Raw genomic sequence first — 26,558 nt, 5'->3', positions numbered from 1 at the left:
ACATTTTTCTCTAGTGCCTAATAATAAAATGTCCCTATGTGAGAACATTGATTTTGCTCCCTGGAGCAACACATTTACCAAAGCTGCAACTTTTTTTTAATAGTCAGTAGAGATAGCTGTGATCACATGTGGCTCCGCAAAGGTCCCTGCTTCTCTGAAACTCATTGATACAGATTGAGCAATTGACGAGAAACTGAGAAAAGCTGAAAATAATTTGAAAGGACACCTCACTTAGAGCCATTTGTCAGTGTATTCGGTTCTAAAATTTGTCAGAGGGGCGAAGCAATTTACTTGATTCCAGTCCAACTCATCTAGTTTGAAGAGCACGAGCAGGAGCTGGGGTGGAGGAGGAGGCCACCCCATTGGCAGATTTATTTATCAAGATTCCACAAACGAGCACTGCATTAAATAACCTCGTACAAGGATGTTTCGTGATTGAGCAAATAATTGGCCCAGTTTAAAAAAATAAAAAAATAAAAATAAAAAATCTTTCAGGAGGCATATGAAATCTGAATAAAAAGGTTGGGATACAGGGTCCATCAAAACGGAGAGCTTTAATGAAGTGTTTTTGATCTCATACATGCACTTATTTTTAAAAGCATCTAATTTTTTTCAAGTGACCTTAACAGATTGATAGAGCAATCATTTCGTCTTATTTCTTAGTACAACTTGCTAAAGATGCAGCACTGTGCTGAGACCTTGAAAGTTTTGTTCATTTTCACAATTCAGAAGACGTTTTACCACCAGACTTCAAACGTTGTTTTTTCTTACAGTTCATCGAACATGGGCATGGATGTTAAATAGTGGCGAGAATTTCAAGTTATGGCTAAACTGTTTTGTTTTTACAGTCAGAGCCTGAATGTGAGAGGATATGAAAGGAAGACATTAACACAATGGCCAGAAGCATCATTTTTCTCTACAGCAGTTTTAACATTTCCCATTAAATCTGATATATGCAGACTTTGTTATGCTGTGGGAGGAAATTATGTGGACACAGTTGCTTCTTTATTTATTGTGTTTAATACTATGAAGTTTTTGTTGATGTAATACAGATTTTTTGCTTAAAAATGACCTGTATAGCCAAATCACCTCCAGAAAAAGCATCCTCAAACCAGTGCTCTTACATCTGGCTCAACCATCATCTACAAGCAACATTCAATTGTCTAAGCGTTTAAGAGTTTGGAGCTTTTTTAACTAATGTTTAATGAAGAAACATATTTTTTGATCAGTGGGTGCATTTATTTCACAAAATCTGTGGTGCAGCTTTAACCGACTTTGTTGTATCTGACCTAAAGTACTGTATTTCTTAGGACTGTGTACTCTCACACTCGACTTGTATCAGAGCTGTATCAGATAAAATCTCCTCCTCCTCGATGAAAACTAGCAGATTGTTGAGTGAATACCTGCAGCAGAGCCTCACATATCAATACACAGCCTGAGGCTGTCCTCATGCTAACAGCAACGCAGACTGTCCTGAGAGCCAACAGTCATTTTATAGATCGGGCTCTTTTTATTATCCTGAGCAGGATAAATGGTTCAGAGACTGCGTCAATACATATATGATAGAATATATATTTATAATGTGTACTGAATAGGACTGGATATTTGTATTCAGTGCCTTTGAGGAAGTATGGAAACTTCTCCAGTCAAACGATACCAGCATTCAATCCTTTCTGTATCCAGATCCAGATCAAGAAAAGAAAAGACTATTCATATGGTTTTGCTTGCAGCCAATCACCGCAAGAAAATTTTGATTTAATGCAATGTGTGATTGCTACCGCAGCAGCTAAAACCCACACAGTCTGGTATGACGAAGTCGAGTGTGGTGTATTTACAGACTTGGCAGTTAAGCATGCAGAGATGCCACCAAAGTGTTCAAAGGATGGCTGCACTACACGCCTGTGGCATCTGGTTGCATTTTACACCACTGAATGCTTTGATTCAAATGATGGTTGTTGAATTAAGTAGTAAGAAAAGGTGTCAAATGAAGTACTCTGTTGGTATCGGTGTCACTACTAGGGTATTGGTATTGGTACTGGTATTTGGACACTGGTAGCTTTTTAAACAATACCCATTCCCAGTAATGAAGACATGTTTATGTTTTTTGTAACATTTAATAGGATATTTGAGTAATAAATGCATCACCTTGTTGGTATCACCCATTTAAATGGTGTGAATCTGTTATCAAAGCCAAAATCAAAATGGTTTCTGCAATAACTTCCTAAAGGGAGAAAGCTGCACTGTTTTTCAAGAAAAAAAGGAATGAAAATGGCAGCGTGGAATTATCCATTTGTTGTATGATTTCAGCGAAGCCGTCTGTGCCTAAGTGCTGGGTGGAGGGAGGGGAGCTGGTCGGCGAGGCTCTGTCTCTCCACTGCAAGTCTGCAAAAGGCTCCACTCCCTTAAAATACACGTGGAGGAGAGAAAGTGCAGGCCCCATCCCTGCTGCAGCCACGCAGAGTAAGTGTGACCTCTGCTGATGTCATGATGCTACTACAGATCAAAGAGTGTGCGTGTATGTGTGTGTGTTGAAGAATGTGTGGGCAAAGGTGAGTGAAGTCCCTTTTCTTGTTGAATGTGCAATGCGAACTTATTATTTCAGTTATTTTCAAATGAAAGAAATCAGAGAACTCATCAGTGTTTATCGAGATTTTTACAAACATATGAAAATAATAGTCCAGGTGAAAATATTATGAAGAAATAACGATTTGCAGCACAACACTCTGCTTACTTAGAGGGACTGTGGTGCATAATCAGCAGATCATTTGCATGTTCTTCCCATTTTCTTTGCGCTCTGTCACAACACAAAACATTTCCTGAAAAGCTTTGTTTTCTGTAAACTGCATTGATCAATGTCTTTTGCCGCCAGAGGCACAATAATTTTTAGCAGCATGAGACAGAATGAGTAAAAATCTTTGTGTTTTTAAGTGATTATTTGTAAAAAAACACAAAACCCAGGAACCTCTTGTACATGTGCGTCACTTTAAGTAAACAAACCTAGAAACCGTCTGATGTATTGTCATTTTATCCCCTTATATATACAGCACATGTTTAGTATATATGTTAATCTGTGTTTGGGTGTGTGTGTTCTTTCAGACAGCGTGACTGGCGAGCTAAAAATCAGCAACCACTCTCAGAGCTTCGCAGGATTTTACCTTTGTGAGGTGAACAATGCTGTTGGAGCCGAACACTGCAGGATCAACCTGAAAGCGAACAAACGTAAGGGAACACACCCCCACACAGACTGTTCCTGTTCACATACATCACACATGATGCACACATGCACTCATGACAGACCTCCATTTCATCCTCTTAAGTCTTCTCTCTCTGTTCTTGTGCCACCATGTCCCCACTGCTCCACATCTCAGACACAGGGTTTAAACCACTGCGCTCTGTAACATCAGTGCGCTGTCGTTATTATGCTGTCTAATGGTGACAGGATAAGGTCACAGTCAATGGCAAAAATTACTTCATTCACAGAGGACAAAATGTTTTTTGCCATCCGCTCTTCATCACTGGCTTCCTACTGCTGAATCAAACATGAGTAATGCTGAAATGACTCTACTGCCTTGTATGTAGACAGTCCCTATTAGCTTGAAAAGAACTGTGGTAAGGTAAAAGGAAATCCAAACATTCCCTTAAGAGGGCAGTCCATGTGCAGTAATACCTCTGAACAGCTTGGAACAAGACAGAAGCCAGAGAAATACCTGAACTGTCTCACAGGGAATGAATCTGGTGACTGTAAGTGCACCAGGAGGGAGTACAGTCAGTGATTCACTGTATCTTTATGGAATAAATCATCCCGGGGTTTAGACTCAAACAAGCCCTCTGCATTCTGTGGATCCATAAAATTAATTTGTCTTTGTGGGCCTCATGATCTGTGGAGCAGACCCTAATATTACATCTCGCTGAGTCCATAACTTCAAGTCTTAGTGCTCAGATTTTTGGCTTCAGGCAGCAAATCACTCATGTTCATTTCAAGTGCAGGGTGCTGTGCTAGACCAAGGGTTTCAACCCTTAGGCTCGGGACCACCCACTAAAAGGTTTGCAAGATGATTTACAAGATATTATAGAATTATGTCATGGTTGCTACACAACTTTACTTTTATGACTTCTCTCTAATGTATATTTTTTGTGAAATAGTGGATAGTTTTCCCTCTTCAGACATTTGAATAAAACATCAAATGAAACAGTCTGAGAGAGGAGGGGCCACACTAAGAGCGATTGAGTTATAGAGTTATAGAGCCCGGTCAGGCACAGCCTCAAAGGTCAACATGGAGCCGGCACCCTGTGGGCCCACCACCCACAGAGATGGGCATAGGGGTCGAGTGCATTGTGAGCAGGGCGGCAGGTGGGGGCGGGAATCCAGGCGTGCTGACCCCTGACATCGCAGACTGGCTTAAGGGATATGGAAAGTCACCTCTTTGGAGGGTAAAGAACTGGAGCTGGTGTGGGAGATGAAGTGTTACCAACTAGATATAGTTGGCTCACCTCTATGCATAGTACTGGGTCTGAAACCAAATTCCTGTTTTCCGGAGTTGCCCAGGGTGAGAGGCTTTGGATGGGGGTGGGGATGCTCATGATCCCCTGCTGAGCACCACTGTGTTGGAGTTCTCCCCAGAGAACAAGAGGGTTGCTTCAATGTGACTGCGAGTTGCTGAGAGGAGGTCTCTTACTGTTGTTTATGTGTATGCACCAAGTAGCAGTGGAGAATCCAGCCTATTTGGAGTCTCTGGGGGGGGGGGGGTCCCCAGAAAGGGTACCGACCGAGCAGTGACTCTATAGTTCTAGTTCTAGATCGAGACTTCAATGCTCATGTGGGCAATGATGGAGGGTGATTGTGAGGAATGGCCTACCTGATCTAAACCTAAGTTGTGTTATGTTATTGGACTTCAGTGATACTCATGGTTTGGCCATATCGAATACCATGTTTCGGTGGTTTGAGTGTGCTTGATACCAGAACACCCTAGACCAAAGATCAGTGAACAACTTTGTGGTTGTATCGCCAGATCTGCGGCCGTATGTCTTGGACTCCAGGGTGAAGAGGGGAGCAGAGCTCTTAACTGATCACCATGTGGTACATCCAGAGGGAGGTAGGGGACATGGAATATGAGTGAGCCATAATCAGAGCCTTCCTTGTGGAGATGGCTGCTAAAAGTTGCGGTCAGTGCCTGTCGTAGTGGCAACTTAAGAACCAGTCAGGCTGAAGAAGGAGGCTTTCCGGTCTCAATTGGTCTCCTGAAGCAGCAGACAGTTATTGGTTGGCCAGATGGGCTGCAGCCATGGCGGTCGCCAAAGCAAAAACCCAGGTGTCGGAGGACTTTGGGGAGGTTGTTGAGAAGGACTTTTGGTTGGCTTCAAGGAAGTTCTGGCAAGCCATGAAACACCAAAGGAGGGGAAAGCAGGGCTTGTCTCGGGCTTTGTTAGGAGTAGTAGGATAGGAGAACTGCTGACCTAGACTAGGAATATTGTCACACAGCTTCCCCTCAGGGGGAACCCTCATCCATATCCCTGGCAGAGGTTGCTGCGGTAGTCAGAAAACTCCTCAGTAACAAGGCACCAGGTGTGGATGAGATTCGTCCTGAGATGTTGAAGGGTCTGGACATTGTTGGACAGTCCTGGCTGACATGGAGATCAGGTATTCCCTGTGGAGTGGCAGACCAGGGTGAATAAAAGGGAACTGTAGGATGTTTTTCCATTCACTAGGGCCTAGATTCTCAAACTGTGGTACGTGAGCTCCCCCTAGTGGTGTGTGGAGTTAAGTCATGAATTTTTTTTACAATATTATCAAATATTTAAAAACTTAGAATGAAAATACATTAAACATAATAAATTCATATTTAAATTAAGTTCTGTCTTTCCTTTATTTTTGTCTCTGCTACATAGTCACGTTCATGCTCTTTGCGCATGTGTGCTTGAGACATGATTCGTTATGAGTTGAAGTGTGCCCAGATATATAAACAGAGGTAAAAATGTAGAGACTTAAGATGAGTGGTTCAAGAACATTACTGTCATGGCTCTAAACTGGAACTATCACGAAGAGGACTGCTGTTCAGGAGGAGAATATTTGGAGCAGCTGTGTTGAAGATGAAGTGGTGGATGACAGTGAACCGAGCACTAATGCTAGCGGCTACTCAAGAGGTGCCAGTGAAATGTCCACAGCACCCACTACCATCAGGTGGCGCAAAGCAGTAAGGAAATATGACTCGAGTTATCTCAAATTTGGATTTAGTTGGCATGGGACCGAGGAGGAGCCGAGGCCGCAGTGTGCGATATGTAGTGAAGTCCTCAGTAATGAATCCATGAAACCAGCGCATCTCAGACGGCACCTTTTAACCAAACACACTGCGCTGAAAGATAAACCACTGGATTTTTTTCTAAGAGAACGGGATGAACTGAAGCAGTCCAAGTCCACAATTCAGTCTTGTGTTACACCCACAGCCAAAGCATTGGAGGCTTTGTACCGTGCCAGCCTCTCCTAGCGAAAGCCGGTAAACCGCACATGATTGGTGAGCAATTGTGTCTGCCATTAGCCAAAGAAATGACACACATCATGTGTGGGAAAAAGCTGCCTAACATTTAATTCGGTGCTGCTTTCCAACGACACAGTGTCACAGAGAATAAGCACCATGGCAGATAATGTTAAAAAGACACTGACTGAGCGCATTAAAAGAAGTTGTTATTATTCCCTCCAGCTAGATGAAACAACCAATGTTGCAGATTTTGCTAATTTGCTTGTGTACGTCAGATATGCATGTGATGGTGCAGCTCAGGAGGTTTTCTTTTCTGTCACCCACTGGAGACTAGAACTACAGCCGAGCACATATTCCAGCTACTGAACAACTTTATCCAAGAGAATGGGCTTGATTGGAAAAAGTGTGTCGGGTTTTGCACCGACGGCACCAGGGCGATTCTCACCCCTCTCATTAGGAGTACGTACGTTGTCAGTACTCACCAACATGTTGGCCAGTTCTTAATATTTGTGAGAAGTCCATCGCTCCCCTTTTTCTACTATATTGCTGCAGGTTATTTTTCTAAGTAGCAGAGTGTTGACAATAAGCACACCTTTGACCTTTGTCAAAGACTGTATTTAGCCTAATAATGTTCAGACAGGTGTGTGTTTTTGGTTCGTGTAGTGTTGACTTGTCAAGATGGTGACAATAACAACACAAAAGTTATTCATCAGTCATTCATACTGGCGTTATGGACTTACTTTACTAATGCTAATGTTCATTCTTGTTATAGATTTGTGATGTGGTGTGAGATTTCTGATGTTTCACATCTTTGTTGCTGAAAAATCAGTTTGGAAGTTGGATTATCTGTGAACTAGTTTAGAAGAATATATCTCTCATGGCTGTATGTGTGAATGATTAAAATACAGCTGTTATTCTTCATGTCCTCATTTGCTGTGTGTATGAGAAATAAAGAGGTGCTGATGAACCTTGCAGTGTGGCTGTGGCGGGAAATAATCAACAATAAATAATCCACATATTAGAAATAAACATGTCTCCTGTGTGAACTGTCCGTAGCTAATAAGGTAAGGCTCCGCCACTGTATGTTTAGGTTGGTCATAATCGTGGTACTTGGAGAGCTCAATTTTTTCTTAGATGGTACACAGTGTAAGAAGTTTGAGAACCACTGCATGAGGGTATAGCACTGCTCACCTTACCTGGGAGAGTTCGTTCCAGGTTGCTAGAAGAAAGGCTCTGACCGATTGTTGAACCTTAGATTCAGGAGGAGCGATGCGGATTCTGTCCTGGCCGTGGAGCATCAGTCAAGCTCTATACCGTTGCAGGGCTGCTGGAGTTTGCCCTTCTAGTCTACATGTGTTTTGTGGACTTGGACAAGGCTCATTACTGCATTCCCCTAAGGAGTTCTGGGGGGTATTGCGGAAGTACAGGGCATGGGGTCGTTGCAACAAGCCATCCAGTCTTTGGATAACTAAAGTGAGAGCTGTGTACGCATACTTGGCACAACACATTTACAGTGGGTGTTGGCCTCGCCAGGGTTGCCCCTTGTCACAAACTGTGTGTGATATCCATGGACAGGATGTCAAGGCGCAGCTGGGGGGAGGAAGGGGTCTGGTTTGAGGTGCTCAGAATTGCATGTCTGCTCTTTGCAGATGATGTGGTTCTGTTGGCTTCATCACACCTTGACACTGCAGCACACACTGCTGTGGTTTGAATTCGAGTGTGAAGTGGTTGGGATGACAATTGGCACCTCCAAGTCTGAGGAAAACGGTGGATTGCTCCCTCTGTGCTGGCAGAGGTACTGGGCCAAGCAAAGGAGTTCAAGTATCTCAGGGTCTTGTTAATCAGTGAGGGTAGAATGGAGCGGGAGATGGACAGGCAGCTTGGTGCTGCATCAGCAGTAATGATTAAGATATTGTATGCTTGCATTAATTTAATATATTCTCTCATGTATGACTGTTTTTTATTTGATCATTCCTCTATGTTATCTGTTCATGAAGCGCTTCTGTCAACATGTGTTGTTTTTATATGTGCTCTACAAATAAACTTGACTCTTGGCAAGAATTCAAATAAGCATATTCCCCAAAATGTATTTATTTAAAATGAGGTTTTTCTTATTTCATGACATTAATTTCATTAAAAGTTTATATTATTTAACTTTAAAGGATCACACTGCACTAGACAGAAAGAATAATACAGTTTAATGTATTTTTCACACTGTGTTCCTTTCTGCCACAGAGCTTCTGAAAGAATAATTTCTTGTTATCCATGCTGATTTTACAGCCCCAAACAGAGCGGCGATGATTGTCGGCACCATTGTGGGCTCTCTGCTCCTCATCCTCATCCTGCTGGTCTTCATCGGACTTCTATACTGGAAACTAAGCAACAGACTTCGCTTTGAGAAGGAGTTCTCCAATGACATCAGGTACTGTACAGCACTGCAGAGACAGCAGGGCACAGTTAGAGGTGTTGGCAGCTTGACAGTTAGATAACTGAGCTGCTTCAGTTCGGGAACAGATCCACACACAATGTCTGGCAAGTTTCTGCTAGTGTTCATTTATCACCAAAAAGTCCCATGAGTAAGAAACTTCTGTCTCTGTTAGTGTTGAGTAGTTTTGTCAGCTTGCCAGTTTATGTTTAAGGGTGTGGAACATTTGGATAAAACATCATTGTGTGCGCTCACACAGATTTTTTACATCTGACAAATGAGTAATAAGATGCTTTTGGCTTCACGCTGCAAGTGAGAGACAGGCATCAAAAACATGACATCAGCAATGAAACATTTAAAGACAGAGAGGCAATTATAAATCTGTATTACAAGATATGAAACAGCGTACATCAAGGCCATTCAGATAAGAATAGAAACAAAGTCCTGAAAGCGACATGTAAATACAACAAGAATGCAGAGAAAAATATGTTTTATTTCAGACTCTCTGAGATAGCGCACTTTATTCAGGCAGGCTTGTTACATGTTGGTTTAATATCTCCGTGTTTATCTATACACTTAATTATACAGATCTACAGTCTCACATAAAGCCCCGCATTGTGCAGAACAATTGTCTAAAATCCATTTGAAATCCGAGGTTTTATGTGACAAGTGCAGAAACAGATTTTCTTCAGGTATTTTGATGCTGACGATATAAATAACATCAGTTCCACCGAATTCTTCATCTGAAAGCCTGAGTTGGATTCATTAAAAGTTACCAACTCTTTCTTCTTGTTGTTCTCCTCCGTCTTCCTTTAGAGTTGGAAACATGAGAGGCTCCCATACTGTCAACAAACACTCCTGGGTGTTCTCGTCTTAGAGTTGCAGCATTAATATACAGTTTGTTAAATCTTGGAACAACATTGGAAAAGGACATTTCCCTCTTTGTGACTTTAAGAAGACTTTCCTGGATACAGCTAGTGCTATATGTATGTTTAATTTGAATTTAGATTTTCAGTGCATACAATTAAGCTGAAGACGTGCTATGTTAACCTAGTTATGGGTTTGTTTTAAATTCTTAAACTCTGAAAGGCGCAGAAACAGTGAATCATCACAGCTGGATCTTTAAGCAAAACTTTAACATTTTGGGAAATACTCATTCTCGTGTTTTTCAGCGAGTTAGGTACGATGATTGATACCAGTTTTCAATCTGTTTGTAAAACATGAAGCTACAGAGAGGAGACTTTTAGCTTAGCTTAGCATAATGATTGTAAACAGGAAAACAGTTAGCCTGGCTTTATCCAGTGGTGTCAACTATGGTGGCATATCTAAAGCTCGTAAATCAATGCAAATCAGTGCATCTCATTTGTTTAATCTGTACAAAAACAAAGTGTCAACAATTTGCGGCACTGTTTTTGGCTTGGATCAGTTGCTAGGCAACTAGCAGAGACCCCAGCATCTCTGTGAAGTGGTTGATTGTTGTGTTAATGCTTTGCTTTTTGTACAATATTAACAAATGAGATAAAACATATTGATTTGTGAGATTTAGAGGTGCTGGCGGGGTAATTTTATACCACTGTAGCTAGGCGAGATGTTTCCCCCTGGTTCCAGTTTTTGTGCTAAGCTAAGTTAACCATCTCCTGCCTGCAGCTTCTTATATAAGGGAAAGAGGGATGTCAATCCTCTCATCTAACTCTCCCACAGAACAAGCGTACTTCCCAAAATGTCAAACTGTTCCTTTCACGGGTTCATCTATCTTGTGGCATCCAAAGAAAACATGATAACGAGTAACAACTATGCACTTTCCCTGCACACTTTGAAAACATTTCAGCATATCTTTAAACTTTCCCTCAGCTGAATGTGAAGGTTTTTGCCTTAAATGCTAAAGTTTAGTCCAATATCTTCATGATACATGTTGAAAGTGATAGGAAAATGTCACCCAGAGTCAATAAGCATTTAAAAGTCAAATGTAAGAAGTAAAAAGAGAGATGGAGACAGGCTGCACCCACGTAGCTTCGGTGTCAACTGAGGTTACTCTTTTAATGCCCCTTGATTTGATGTGTAGAAAATGAAACATTGGGACTTCCCTCGTGGGCAGACATAAGTGCATTCCTGCAGTATTATTGTTATTGCCGTTGCACACATATATGAATAAGTAAATAACAAATAAAAGCACATCTCTGTGACATTCAGAAGCTAAAACACACTTGCACACAGTATGTTTATACAGCAAGAGGAAAATATAGCAGTTACATAAATGTGTTTTGACAATTTGCCTTTTTTTCCCTCGAGTACGAGTTTAAAAAAAAAAAGTCATTTGAGGCAGGCGGCACAGTTTGCCCTCTGCCCTGTGAATGTGCATCCAGGCTTTGATATAAAGAAACCATTTAGCAAATGCAGATGAACATAATATTTGCCCATGACTCACACATGCATATGTCAGTCAAAAACACTCATGAGTGTACCCTGCCACTTGGAACTAAATGGTAGAGATCAACACATCTCGTGTATGTATTACAATTTTTTGTTGCTTTAGGGAAAGGTTGGGTGAGGCCATTTTGCAGTGGAGAAAAAAAATCACCATTCTTTCCTTTACAGCAAATCAAGGCAGCTTTATTTGTGAGGCACTTTTCAAATACAGACACATACTGATAGGCTTTTTAAAGTGCTTTACACAAAGCAAAGTAATGCACAAGGATAACATTTAAAAAGACACATAAATAAGTAAAGTAAGGCTAGATGAATAGAATAAACATAACCAGGTTCAGAATATAGTTTTATTCCTGCTTGAACCTCTCAATCTGATCATGCTTTCAAGGTACTGCAAAACTACCTCAAAACAAAAGATAAATCTCTTAGAAAAACTATATTAGTGTTGTGTAGCGTACATGTTGGCAGACAGCTAGGGCTGTACCCAAATATTCGGATATTTGAATATTCGTTTCTATGGGTAGGTATTCGTTATGAAAATTTGGTATTCGATATTCGTTTTTTTATTTACTTTTTTTTTTTTTTTTTTACATATTTTTTTGGTGCTAAATGTAGTCTTTTTGTTGTTGGTAAATGTAGGTTATCAATAAAAATCAAAACTTTTAAATTGCATTGTTAAAAATGTGAAAATATAGTATAGCCTACCAACTGAGCTTGTGCGCACGGCACGCTTGAGCGCATCCGTCTGAGGCTGTGGATCAATGCCAAGTTTTACCACTTTATCACTATTCCCTCTAACTTGTAGCTGTTTTTTCGTTATCTTTTGAATTTAATATGAATTATGGAACCGTTTTTGTCAACGTTTGTTTCCCCCGTTTTGTACAATAAATTATTGTTTAAAGTTTCAACAAGTTTCTTTTGGAGTGCGTGACACAAGTGTGTTTTGAAAACGACCGCGGACTGTCACCTGCTCAATGCATCAGTACCTTCGGATGCCATGACAGTAATAGCCTAATGATTATAATAATAATGTCAAAATATCATGTACAGACCAATTTAACAGACGATCACTGCTGCCCGACCCGCAGGTCCATTTGCGAGTCCCGCGGGTTACGGGTCGACCTGCGCATCACTACTCAGCTCAGTCTATAAGGCTGTACACAACAGTAAGGCTATAGACATTATATTCTATTCAGGCCGGCAGAACCAGCAACGCATCGGCTCTACAGTGCACGGCACTGCTGATTAACCATTTTATTGCAGCACAGAGTGTCTGCCCGCAACCAATTACTTGCAGAGGCTTCCTACAACTTGTTTCAACGGTTCCGATTTAATCAGAAGACAAATTAAACAGGATGACTAGCCGATGTGAAAATCAAAAGAAAGCACAGACTAATGTACTGAAGGAGACTGTTGTGCCATCACATTTTTTTGTGGTTTGAGAGCAAAGATCCGGTCGCCGCCGTGCAAAACTAATTAGGCCCGAAAAAGTCTGATTAGTGACTGTTGTTGCATCTCTCTCTCCTGCATTTCCTTCCCCTGTCTGTAAATAAGACCTAAAAAACCCAACGATATGTACTGTATATACAACATATATAAAAAGACCACCTTTACAGGGTTGAGGAAACTCATACCCACCAGACTTCAGCTAGTATTACTCATTGCATACTGAGGTTTAATACTGCCATGGGTACGTGTTACTTTAGGTTCTGTTGGGTCAGGAATTAGAACAAGTTACCTTTGCACAGTTAAAGAAAAAGTAACCACTGAAGCTTTAATAACCACTGTAGTTATAATTTTTAAGTAACACGTAGGTAAAGATTCTCAGTTATCCAGGTCATAGTAATCTTAAGTGCTAAATCATAGGCAACTGGACTTGCTTGATTTTCTTGAATGCGTTTCACCTCTCATCCAAGAGGCTCCTTCAGTTCTAACGGTCTGGTGCGGACAACTCTGAAACTCAGAGCTCACATATGACCTCAATGACTCTGTAAAGGTGAACACCCACACAGAGTTTAAAGCCTGAGACTCCACACCGGTTCATTTAGAACTGAGAAAGCCTCTTGGACTCCAACAAGTCTAGTTGCCTACGATATAGCACTTCAAATTTTGAAGCAAGTTTTTTGAATTTCATCCATCCATCCATCCATCCATCCATCCATCCGTGTAATGCCTTACCCTATTCAGGGTTGCGGGTGGTGCTGGCGCTTATTCCAGCTGACATTGGGTGAAGGGTGGGGTACACCCTGCACAGTTAACAGACTAATCACAGTGGATGTTTGACTCAGAGTATGTTAATGTAATGTTATTGATGATGTTGGTAAAAATTGGTCTGGTGCTTGTATATTGCCTAGTCACACACTTTGTTGTGTCTTCCTTGACGTTTTTGTAGTCATGTGTGTGATTTAAAGGTCCGGTGAGTAGGATTTAGGGGAATATATTAGCAGAGATATTATTGGAATTTAATAAGTATGTTTTCTGTATTGTATAATCACCTGAAAATAAGAATCACTGTGTTTTCATTACCTTAAAACGAGCCATTTATATCTACACAGGGAGCGACTCTTCGTCTACAGAGATCACCAAGTTTACCACCATGTTTCTACAGTAGCCCAGATTGGACAAACTAAACACTGGCTCTAGATAGTGCCATTTGTGTTTTTTTTGTGTCGGCCACCATAGTTAGCAGCCCCTTCACAATGAGCAGCATCATAAAAAGTTTTTTGAACTCAAAACTGCTTTATTCAGTGTTTGTACTGGTTTAAATCACTGGATCCTTTTTTTTTTTTTTAAGAGGAGGAGATATCTGCAGATAATTTGGCTCCCAGTTTAAACCTCCTGAAAATCTGGATCTGAAGTTACCAGAGGTGAAAGGTGAGCACAGATTAGCAGGTTCTAGGTTAGCAGCCCTTGTCCAACATGCCAAACAGTGTTGGAGAAACATTGATTTGAAACATGAAACTGCTTTATTCAGGGTTTTTACTGGTTTTAATGACCTGGTGCAGAGGAATAGACCGTTGCAGACAATCTGGCTCCTGCTAAAAATCTCCATAACGCCAGGGCCACACTGGCCGCGGAAGCGCTGCGAATAGCCTCGAAGCGCTGAGAAGCGAAGCCAGTTTCCTTTCGGCTCCCATGTTAACCGATTGTGTCATTCACACCGGCCACGCTTCGCAGCTCCGCGGCCAGCGCTGCAGCCATCGTTTCGCCGTCTGGTCTATTTTCTGCGCGAGCCGCGAGCGAATGTGTCAAGCTGGGCAGGATGTCAAACAAAGGAACAACAACAGCATCCGGTCAACTTTCAGAATAAAACAAATTTCAAAATAAAACACCCCGTTTGACAAATGCGATGTATATATGTGTGTGTGTGTGTTTATATACATATTAGTCAGTGGTATCTAAACAGAGCGCGAGAGAGATGAACACACACACACACACACACACACACACACACACACACTATCACACACGAGAGAGAGACAGAGACAGAGAGGGCCGGGGCACACACACGCAAACAGAGAGAGATACCCATGATGGAAAAAACAGCCCCAAACGTGACGGAGACAACAGCTGGGAGCAGAAGCGCTTGTCGACTGGCGTGGAGAAATGCGCGTCTGATGTGAACGGGCTCGCGCGAGAATTTCGGTGTGCTGCGCTTCGCAGCACTTCGTTGGCAGTGTGGCCCTGGCGTAACAGTGAACACTGAAGGAATTCTAACCAGGAGAAATTTCCAGCTGGCTGCATTCTGCAATCCTCACCACTAGATTACACTAAAAGCCCCTAAATCCTACACACTGGACCTTTATTATTCTACTCATCATAACAGCAGATAAGATAAACTAAACTAAAAATGGCCCAAATTATCACAAATAAATAAATGTAAATTAGACAAAATAACTCAAAAGATCCCAAAAACGAGAGTTTTAGCCATGTTAATAGCATGGCTCTGAGGATGGCAGTTCAGGTCAGTTTACTACTTTGGTCCAGGCTTAAATATCTCAACAACTATTAAAGAGATTGCCATGAAATTAAGTGCAAACATCTGTAGCCGCCAGATGACTGAGCATTTCATTTCACTTATTTATTTAAAGCCGCTACAAGGAACTTTTAACTGGATATGCAAAAGTCTCTCGTTTCTGCTGATGTCTGTGCGTGACCTACAACAGCAAATGAGACCATCGGTGTGAAGATAAGCTATTTCTATATAGTGTATATCCATACCTTTAGGAAACTGTCTCCGGGTCCGCCCCAGGTCGCTTCCAGGACGAAACGATTTACGGCACTCAGACGGCACACGTCATCTTACCTAGCTGCTTACATTGATAGTGACTCTTATAAATAGTCGCTATTCCTCCTCCTCGACCCGACATCCGCGGGGAGTTAAAATAGCAGCAATCATCGGGTAAAAGTTCTGTGAAAGCACTGGACTCACCAACAGTCAGCCACGTCTCAGTCACACAGAGAAAATCCAATCCTTTGGCAAGATGTTAAGCTAGGCACAGGATGGCTAAAAAAGCAAAACATATTAAAGAATACACACAGCAACAGATAACAACAGTACAAGATGATGATAAGATGTTATGTTAATGTGCAGTTTAGTATCTTCGTATGCTAAATTCAGTTAATTATAAAGAGGATGAACACAGTAAACATTGCTTGCAATACATCAGCATGTTCGCATTGTCATTGTGCGCTGACGTTAGCATTTAGCTTAAAGCACTGCTGTGCCTACATATAGCTCACAGAGCTGCTAGCATTTGCATTAGCATAGGGTCCTTTTTAAACAATCTGTAGCACATGATGTAAAGTGCATTTAGGGCGTGTCCAACTGCACTTGTGCTGGTTAAATGCTCATAATGTGGGTGCAAAGTAAGGTGCAAGGTGCAAAGGGGTTCTATTTAGTCACTTAATAAGCTATGTGTGTTCTAGTCATAACGTTAGTGTAGCAAATCAGTGTCATCTCTTCTTGCTACTTAAAAGGCAGATTTGGGTAATCAGAAGGGAGTGGTTTCTTGTTTAGAGTAACACATTAAGAGCAGAAATGTCGCTGCAGCAACACTAAAAACTGTAGTCATAAACTTGACTGATGAAACAAGAGTAAACCTTTAGCTTTAGAAGTTATGATGTTAAGCAGCTCCTTGAGCGTGAATGCTTACTGTACATTGTTGTTCTATATAGGGAGTTGGACAGCAGCTGTGCAGCGCTGCTCTCTTTTATGTTCACATAAGATAACGAAATTAATATTTTCCTCCTTAATAATCTAGTTTTTTACCCACCTGCAACCCATTCCCACGTCCCTGTGTGTGTGTGTGTGTGTGTAACAAGCATGGTGTAAGAACATTGTGAGCCCATCTTAATATCTGAATAATGCCCTTTCAATTGCAGGAAAATACTGCGCCTTTGACTTTAGACATGATTTTTGATGGTTTTTGGTTGCAGGTGCTTTGTACACAACTGCGTCAGTCTTCAAACTAGCAATGACAGTTGCACTGTGTGTTGCTTTGCGCCAGATGAAACATAGAGCCCTCTGTCTTGTTTATTAACATTTGATAGAGGCTAAAGTTTGGGCACAGATAAGATGATGATTCCATCTGTGTGCAGCAGAGTAGTTTAACACAGCTTCTTCACTGGCAAATTAAACCTTCTTATTTTGTAACAATATTCTCACAGCTTTTAAATGGTTGACATCTAATTTGGGACAAACTCCACCATCCACATGTCCAAGTATCCAATTTGCACATTTTTCAGTTGTACATTTTTAGCTGATATTATTTTAGTTGAGGTCTCTCTCCTGAGCTGGAACAATGCAAACTCTGTAACAAGTTGAAAAGGGCAGCGTGGGACAATGTCTCAAACAGAAGGTCGTGGTTCGTGCTTTTTTTTCTTCCTCTGATGACGTAAATCAGTGCGCAGTATGCAGAATGCAGAGCTGCTCCAAGCCAGTGTTCTGCTGCTGACCTCCCACCCTGACATCTCTGACAGGATTCCTCCTCCTGCATATAAACAGCGTCTCCCCCCAAAAATTGGAGTTGTGGTTCATATGCAGTTGAAAACAGCCCACATGCTTTCAAAGCAAATGTTGAAATGGGAGCAGCGTCAGTGTGGGAGGACAGTGTTGTGTACAAGAGACAGAGAGGCACTTCAAGCCACAATCCTTCTCCATATCTGTGACATACAGGAGTTCAACTCTCTTCACATAAACATGGTATCGTAGTGGAAAGCTCATACAAGAGGTGCGGCACAGCAGTAATCATTTGAGCCATGGCAACAACAGTTCCACTCACATCTGTCAGTTACTGGTGTGTTCAAGGTAAAAAGACAAACATTGCGGCTTGAGTGGGGGAAAAAAGTTCAGAGATGAGTCATGCAGAGTATCAAATCAGTTCAAGTACTGTATCCTCTGCATTTGAAAAAATGAAGTGAGAAAAATAAGACTCCAACTCCGCAAAAGGGAATTTGAAAATAAAATATAAAAACAAATGTACGTGGAAAGGCAGACAGATAAACAAACTAACAATACAATATCAACAGCTTTTATCTTAGTGGAAAGACCACTCCGCACCAGCTGTGCTTTTTGAACCGTCATCTGTATGTCACATCAAACAGTTAAACATACAGCAGCATTCAGCAGAGTCGTCTTTCTGTCTGGTGCATGAATAAATCAAATATACACTTTCCTTTTTAGCTCTGGTTTGGTTTCCACTACTTCTGTGCTGAAATATGTTCTGCTAATGAGAGCAGAGAGACACTAAAGGCTAGGGCTGCCCCCTAATAGTCGACCAAACGTTAGTCGACCAGAAAGGTCATTAGTTGGTCGCTTCATCGCAGAAAAAAACAAAATCATTTGATCATTCAGATCATTTTGAGAAGGTGAAGGACGAACCCAAGGTGATATGTAAACTCATCTTCATTGGTCAACTACAAACATGATGTATCATCTGAAACATGGAAGTAGCTACATGCCCATTAGCCCACAGCGTCATTAACAGGCGGCTCGCTCAGTGTGTGACGTGCACTTGTAGATAAAATATAGGCCTATATTAATGAAGGTTCATTAGTACGGTTTTGTATTTCTCTGTAATGTAGCACAGTGTTAACCGTGTCATAAAAACCGAAACAGTGGGCTGAAAGACGCTACAAAGCTTCAGAGAGCTGAGGGGAACTTTAAAGAGTGGGGATAATTACTGTATCTGGGGGTTTTGTCACGATGAGCTTCAACTTTCACATTACACAAAATCATTTGATCCATTGTTGAAATAAAAATATTCATTATGTAGCAGCTTTAAAGATGTAATTAACAAAATATTCATTATTGTGCAGCTTTGAAGAAGTAATTAACATATTCAATATATAGCAAGTAATATTCAATATGTAATTACTATAAAATATTAATTATAGGAGCTCTGAATAAGTAATTATCTATGTACCATCCACAGGGACAGAATGAGTTAGAACAGAACGATTTTAAAGCTGCTCCTGAAGCAGTGAATTAAATGTTTCAAATGTAGTTCTTCCCAAAACATTTCTTAGAAAACAAACTGCCTGTCAGGTTGCAAATTACTAAACAGTACAATAAAATGAAATACAGTATGAGGCCACAGCAGTAAGAAAAAGATAAGACAAAGAACTTCACAGGCAGAACAAAACAACCATGGAAATAACCTAAAATTAGATACCTAATTGGTGTTTAATTTACTGTTTAGTTCTGTCAGCATTTCTGTTCGCAGCAGTCCTCTCTTGTTGCGTGGCAACACTTACACGCCCAAGAATCACAGCCCCAAAGACTTGAAGCATATTATTCTCCATTTCAGCTTAACAAAAGCAAATTTATTCCCTTTACCAGCAGAAATCTGAGTCGTTGTCCTCCACAGGAGCAGAAAACGCCAAAGTCAATCAGTTGTGCGGGTGTTTCCTTTGACAGAGGAGCAGATCACAGCTGGTACTGCAAAGTTACATAAATACAGAATGCAAAGTAGCTTCTAAGCTTGAATGTTGGCAGCGCTGTTGACGAGGGAAGATTGCACTGTATGCTTATTGTCAGTGTTTGCTGGGTGAAACCAGCATCAGAGTGACTTTTCTCCTTCAGCTGAAGAGAAGCAGTGGATGCAGAGATTCACTGAGTGCATGAGAAAGACCTTCAAACAGGCTATGACAACAAAGACTTGTGCTCTGCACCTACAGAGAAGCATTACTCAACTGTTAACAGTAAATTCTGTACCTTCACTGTGGTGTGGGAAATAGACTCAAGCATACAGATGTGGTTATCTATCAGAAATAACAGCAGCATGAGTGTACGTAAGAAAGCAAATGGTGCTAAACAATTATAAAAACTGATTTCTCAGCCCTGTTAATAAGCATGAGCAGAGCCAATTCCAGTAAAAATTATGTGTACATGACGGTCACTGCAGCTGCACACAAAGCTCCCTAAATGGGTTTTACAGTTCTGATTTCATATTATGAAACTCAGCTTGTAGTTGTCTTCAAAGCCATTCCCCTCGTGAAACAAATCAAGCAATAATTCTTTGAATTCGAATGACTGAACTGAAATAATGTCATCTGTAGTAAAACACTTTGTTGCTTCTCTTCCTCTGTTCTGCCCTGATATCACAGGGAGGACGCTCCGCCTCCCGAGAGCCGCCCGGTCAGTCGCCACACGAGCAGGAGTGCCAGTCAGCACCCGCAGGTTACTTACTGCCCGGTTGGCAGCGCCGAGGTGAGCTCTTTAAGTGACGGACACACACACACTCCCTCCAGCAACAGCCATGGACATACACCCCTCAAATATGCACCAGTGGAATATGACAGCAAGTACGGATACGCAGTGTGAGAGTGAACAACAGAGCTGAAGTGAGACGCATTTAACTCTCATTGTGATGGTTCAATAGACCCTTGAAGACCGTTTGGACACGTGAAACTGAAATTTGGAACAGTGTGCATCTGCCATGGGTCTAATTAATTGAATTCTAAACTGTGCTGTGTGAATTTAACATTGTTTGTGATAATTACTTTGAGATAAGCGTAGTCACTTATGAAGTTCTTTTATTGTTAAATAATGCAACACTATCATTTCATTCAACATGGATGTGAATACTGTCGTAACAGAGACTTTATTCTAGAACTTATTATAGACAAATACAACGTCCGGGTAGAGAACTGGCAGTAATTTGAATTGCGGAGATATGTGAAATAGGCATCTCTGTTTATTTCCGTTGTCATCTATCAGCCGTAACTGTAGCGTTTATAGATATAGTTAAACACCTACGTGACGTTCCTGCTGTGCTTATTTTATGTATTACTATGTTACTTTGCTAATGTCGTCTAAAAACCAAATCCATCTTTATGCAGATTACAAGGGAGCCCCGACCCACACTTTCAACACCTTGCAAAGTCAGCAACTTCGGGCAAGTTTTGGAAAACAGTTTGTTACTGTATGATCGGAATGTAGGCTATACACACAACAGATGGTTGGACTAGCGGAAACTCATCAGCAACTCGGTTGAACACAGCGTCAAAATATTTAAACAAATCGACTTACCCGAACAAAATCGATCAGAACTAGAAGACGTTGTAGGCGCCTCCTGTTTTCAGGATTTCTTCTGTTTTGATTCATCAGACGGAGAAGAATAAACACAGCACACGCCACAACACAAGCGCTGGAGCTGGCATTTTCAAACCTGAGTTACCTAACCCTAACCCTAACCCTAACCTGACTGCTGGTATCTTGCATCGCTACTTGTGACGTATGCCTGCATGTTGCAGTGGTGTCTCAATTCTTAGGGAAAGATCTCTACCCTAATATTTCTCACTTCCCCCATCAAGGGTTATCTCGCAAGGCACTCAATACCAAGTGGAAGATTTGAGGGGTAGAAATGGGATTGGGCCCAGGTCTCCAACCTAACGTTAATGCATTATAGATAAATGAGATGTACCGTAAAACTTAAATCAATAGCCCGGACTAGTTGCTTAAATCACTGAAATCAGCGGGTCTATATTTGGGACAGGCCTTTACTTCCTTTCACACAAAACTGTTGCTCAGCAAAGATGGGAAATACGATCAAATTGTTTATTCAAACCACTTAGGTTTCAGATCAGTGGTTGCCAACTGGTTGGTCTTAATCCAAAAGTGGGTCGCAGGTCCACTGTGAATGGACCGCAAGTGACTTACAAACCTGTGTTTGTAGAGTGAGTGAGTAACGCACAGCTACTTAGACTCACAAGTCAGTCTTTAGACGCTTTGCTTAACCACAGACTGATGACTTTCTCCCTGATTTTGTGTTTAGATGGGCGGATACAATTTCAGAGTTTAAAAAAACTCCCTACGTTGCAGAACCAATAGTAAATCCGCAGGGCGGTCCTTCGGTGGCTCGCTGAACTCTTGTGCTCGTAAACATAGTCCGACTGCGTTAAAAGTTTTAAACAAAGTCGCTGTAAGTCCTTCATTTCCACAATCTTGTGGACTGAGCACACATTTGATAAAACGGAGTTAAATCTCTCGGCATCCATTTTCAAGCTCTCTGTGTGTTTGTTTCCTTGCGGACGAGAAAAGGGGGAGCGCACATTTCCGGGAGGGCGTGTCATTTTAAAAAATGCAAGAGGTGTTGCTTTGTTGCCAGCTGTTTTCTCCAGTGTGTTAAACACACTTTTGAAAAGGGCGTCCCCAGACTATCAGAAGGCGGAGATCTCTGGCGAGACTAACGGCTACTTAACAGAGACAGAAAACTAGCTTGAGAACATGGCCAAACCAAAGTATGACGCTCAGTGTATTAACCTGTATGGACCTTGAACTAATGACCTCATGTCTACACCAGTTGGGAACCACTGCTTCAGATAGTATATCAATTTTAAATCATTCATTTGATATAGTTCTGACAGACAGCGCATCAGAGACAGTGAGTTAAGGCATACCACTTTATCCTGTTAGAACAAAACTTGTACAGAACAGGCGTCTAATTGAGACACTTTGAAATAACACATGCTGAGAGCTGTCTTTAAACATATAGAAATCTAAGAAATCCAAACCCTTCTCCACTCTTTTATGCTCCATGCCATTAAATTGTACATAGGTGACGTAGGCGTTTTCTACCCGGACGTTATTGTGAACAAACATTGTGATTTAATCTATTCTGACTTTTAACTGCACACTGAAATAAACTGTTTCCTGGATTTTATAAGAGGGAGTTCAGGTGTTTTTATTATTGGCAGTGGAACATCCAAAACTCAATTTACAAAATAAAAATACAACAAAACAATTCAGTCTGAAATTTAAACCAAGAGAGAAATATTTATTTCATGATAGACCTTATTTGGAAATACTCAACCATTCAAAAAAAAAATGTACACGATTAAGTACTTATTTTTTTGAGGACGTATTGACAGGAGTTGTAATATCAATAGCCACATGCAATGGGATTTTGTCCACTACATAAACAGCGACTAGATCCCCCCCCCCANTACTCAACCATTCAAAAAAAAAATGTACACGATTAAGTACTTATTTTTTTGAGGACGTATTGACAGGAGTTGTAATATCAATAGCCACATGCAATGGGATTTTGTCCACTACATAAACAGCGACTAGATCCCCCCCCCCACCCCTCAGTCTAGACAACATGGAGGCCTCCTGTGTGTCCCCCTCACACAGTGGTAGGACTTTGCGTTTTTCGGGGCGGTCAGCCTTTGCAATAACACACATCATAGACAGTCAAAAGTTTAGAAACTAAACATATCATCATCTTCTGCTCCATAAGTCTTTGTGAACCAGCCAGAGCTGACGTGCTCAGTGTTTGCACTTCACTTCTCAGTGGGCTGTATGAATGCTTTGAGAGTGAGTTCAAATTCTTCTAATGACGTTTTTTTTGTTTTTAGCATGAATTCAGTCTTCAATCTATAAAAACAGCTGCTTTCCATAATTTCCATTTCTAGTACATTTTTTGTTTTCTTTCTTCTTGTGTACCGTGACATTTTCAAACCTAAGAAAAGACGTTTCAGTGGAAGCAGCAAGCAATATATCAATGCCATATCAACATGTGGAGGTGGAAGATATGAAGGTTAAAGGCTTTATAAACAAAGTTAGTCAATATATTGTATACCAAATTGAATGTAAACACAATTTGAACTATCCTTTCAAAGTAGACTGAGCTGACAAGGTCAGTAAACATCTTAATATCTATATAACTAGAATTAAAAAGTCGTCTGGTGCATCTGTGGTTAACAGAAAACTAATGAAAGCTCTGTGCCAACACACTGCTGTCTAAATGGCTGTAAATCCATATTTAAGGCATTAGGAAATTACTGGACGTAAATGTAAACACTGAGCACTACAACTCTAGAAAATCACAGAATGATTAAGGGCTCCTTCTGTCGATTCATGTTAATTAGCACATACATTTCCTTCAGATTAAAAGAAATCTTCTGACACTGTTTAAATTTTCACCAGTCTGCACTGCACCAAATTTCACGCATGGAAAATGATAAACATTAAGGGGGGAAAAAATCCCATTACCTGATAATCTGTCAAAATAAGGCAAAGTACAAATACAAATAATAACAATTGAACAAACTCCATGCAGACATTAAAACATGGCTGAATTTGGCTTCAAATAATAAATTGTCCAGTTCTCAAATCCTAAAAAATAATCTTGATTCTGTGCAAAAAAAAAAAAAAAATACACAAGATTTAAAAGTGTGAAGTGGTTGTCCAGTGGAATGTCTTGATGTTTCCCTTTTGCATCCAGCTGATTGCACCCAATGACTTGTGACGCCAAGACTGATGTGGACAGTGTATGTGATTGTTGTTGGCTTTAAAAACCCTCCGGCTGTCTCTGTGAGTCCGTCCAGTCACCTGTTAGGATAAGTTAAATGCTTCACCATGTTGTTTTGGAGGGCTCAGAAGGCGAGCTGTCTCCAGTATTTAGTATAAGTGCCTCTCCCCTCCTTCAGCACAGTCCCCTGTGGACTTCATGTGTCTTTTTTGGGATGGCAATGTTCTTTACTGTTGAGGTTCAGTAAGCAACGACCATTCTTCAAAGGCACCGTACTGTACATTGGTCTGTGTGTGTGTGTGTTTGTGTGGGCCGCACATGGGCACATGCATACATGGAGAAGTAAAACCAGTCAACAAAGTCGATTCCCTCCACTGGTGTCAGCCCACAAGGCATCACCATGACAACTAAGGCAAAATCTCTCAACATGAAAACAGAGCATCTGTCTTTTTTTTTTTTTTTTCTTTTTTAGTTTTTCTCATCTGATTCCTTGCTGCTGCTAAAATCAACTTCCCCACAATAATCATTAGTAATGATAATAATCTCTATTCAATAAATTATCTATACTTTACAATTATTTCACCTCGCATAGACCTGCAACAAGGGGGAGCTTTTTTCAAAGTAAAGCTATCCACAGTCTGTTTCTGCTGTGTCCTCAGTTCAGTAAAGCCTCTACAGAGCACACAGAGGCTGACAGACAACAAGCCATTTTTTCTTCTTTCCTGTACAGAAATTAAACAGGACATCCTGCTAAAAATAAAATACAAACAAAAGCAAAGCTGATGCATAATTGAAGATAGAGAAACGGGGTAGAAACACTCGCTGAAAAATGAGTATCCAGCAAAAACAACAACAAAAAAAGTTCTGTTTTTTTCCTTGTGTTATTTTCCTGGAGAAGGAGAGTGAGTAATTTTCTCTGAGAACAGTAGATAGAAGATGGTTCCTGATTTAAAGGGAGCCACGCCAGCGAACATCCAAGCCTTACTGCACTCCTTCTTCATCCACGTATGTTGAGGGAAACCATCCAATCTGAAACATAAAGTAATTATCAGAGCTTTATAATGTGTACATGTAAACAAGGGATGTTAATTGAGTTCATTTAGACTCCATTTTACATCCAACTTAGCTATACATGCACGAAGACAAACATTTGGTAACACTTAAGTGAATCCATTGTATGGGCAGCATTAATGTATTAGACCAGGGTGACTCACTTGCTCTAATTTTCCTGGAGATGTACATTATTTTCAGATAACTGCACAGCTGAGCTGTAACATCCCTGTTCTAAAAAATACTTGAAGGCTACTTCAAATACTACTCCAGCTGTTGCTAGGCAACAACCTCCCCTACTTGTTGGAACAGTAAGTGAAAAATGAACCTACAGAGATAGTGACAACACAATATGTATTTAAAGAGCATAATAAGAGTAAGAACTTTATTCATCCCCAAGGGGAAATTCAATTATCTGTCAGCTCATCTATTATATGTCGAAGAATTATAAAGCCTGATGGCTGTTGGTATATAGGATCTTGTGTATCTCTCTGTCCTACAACGAAGAGAGAGGAGCCGTCCACCAGTTTTTTTGGTCCATCAAGGTGTTGTGGAGTGGACGATCTGGGTTGTTCATGATGGCCTCGAACATCTTCAGTGTGCATCTGAAGATGTTCGAGGCCATCATGAACAACCCAGATCATCTAATAGGTATTCATACAGCAAAAAAATTATTAAAAAAAAAAAAAAAGTCATAGTATAGTATGTCATCATAGTAGGAGGCACCCAAGATTAGAGTCACCTATTCCGCATCTGACTTATGATGTTTAGAAATAGCCAGAAAATGTTTTTGCAGAACATAATGATGTTACAGTGAGCTGACTGAAGTTGACCCTTGACCTTTTGGATATAAAATGTCATTACGTCATCCTATGAGACATTTGTGTGAAATTTTGTCATAATTGGCGTATGAATTCTTGAGTTGTGGCCAAAAACATATTTTGTGAGGTCACACTGACTCGACCACCAAATTCTAATTAGTTGTTTCTTGGGTGCAAGGGAACATTTCCCTCAAGTTCTTCTTAAAATACTGAGTTCATGAGAATGAGAGGGATGCAAGGCCAGACTGACCTTGCCTTTGATCACCAGAATCTAATCAGTTCATACTTGAGTCGAAGTAAATGTTTGCTCGAATTTTGAAGAAATTCCCTCAATGTGTTCTTGAGATGTAGCATTCACAAGAATGAGACTGGTCGGTATTTGGTGGTTGAAGGTCAAGGTCACTCTGAAATTGCCTTGATGCGCTTGAGGTGGGATATCGTGATTACAAGGGAAACAAATGAAAAGTCATAGTACTGTATGCCATAAAAAAGTCATAGCATAGTATCTGATAAAATTGCAGTTTAAAATCCATAGTATAGTTTTTCATTAAAAATGCCATGGTAAAGTATGTTATAAAAAATGTCATAGCATAGTATGTCA

General features: G+C 40.7%; 1 protein-coding gene across 2 annotated transcripts in view; it reads left to right on the top strand.

Moving 5' to 3' along the window:
• Positions 1–22,763, top strand: part of vsig8a (V-set and immunoglobulin domain containing 8a) — a 106,986-nt gene extending 84,223 nt beyond the window's left edge. For both annotated transcript variants that reach the window (XM_050053173.1, XM_050053172.1), the window contains 4 exons: positions 2,308–2,460; positions 3,097–3,219; positions 8,754–8,895; positions 19,936–22,763. In XM_050053173.1, the coding sequence (XP_049909130.1) occupies positions 2,308–2,460; positions 3,097–3,219; positions 8,754–8,895; positions 19,936–20,152 (635 nt within the window). In that variant the 3' untranslated portion in view covers positions 20,153–22,763. The remainder of the gene's footprint in view (positions 1–2,307; positions 2,461–3,096; positions 3,220–8,753; positions 8,896–19,935) is intronic.
• Positions 22,764–26,558: the final 3,795 nt, after the last annotated feature.

The sequence above is a fragment of the Epinephelus moara genome, chromosome 9 (assembly GCF_006386435.1).
Source record: "Epinephelus moara isolate mb chromosome 9, YSFRI_EMoa_1.0, whole genome shotgun sequence".
Lineage (NCBI taxonomy): Eukaryota > Metazoa > Chordata > Actinopteri > Perciformes > Serranidae > Epinephelus > Epinephelus moara.
This window is presented reverse-complemented; position numbering and strand designations above follow the sequence as displayed.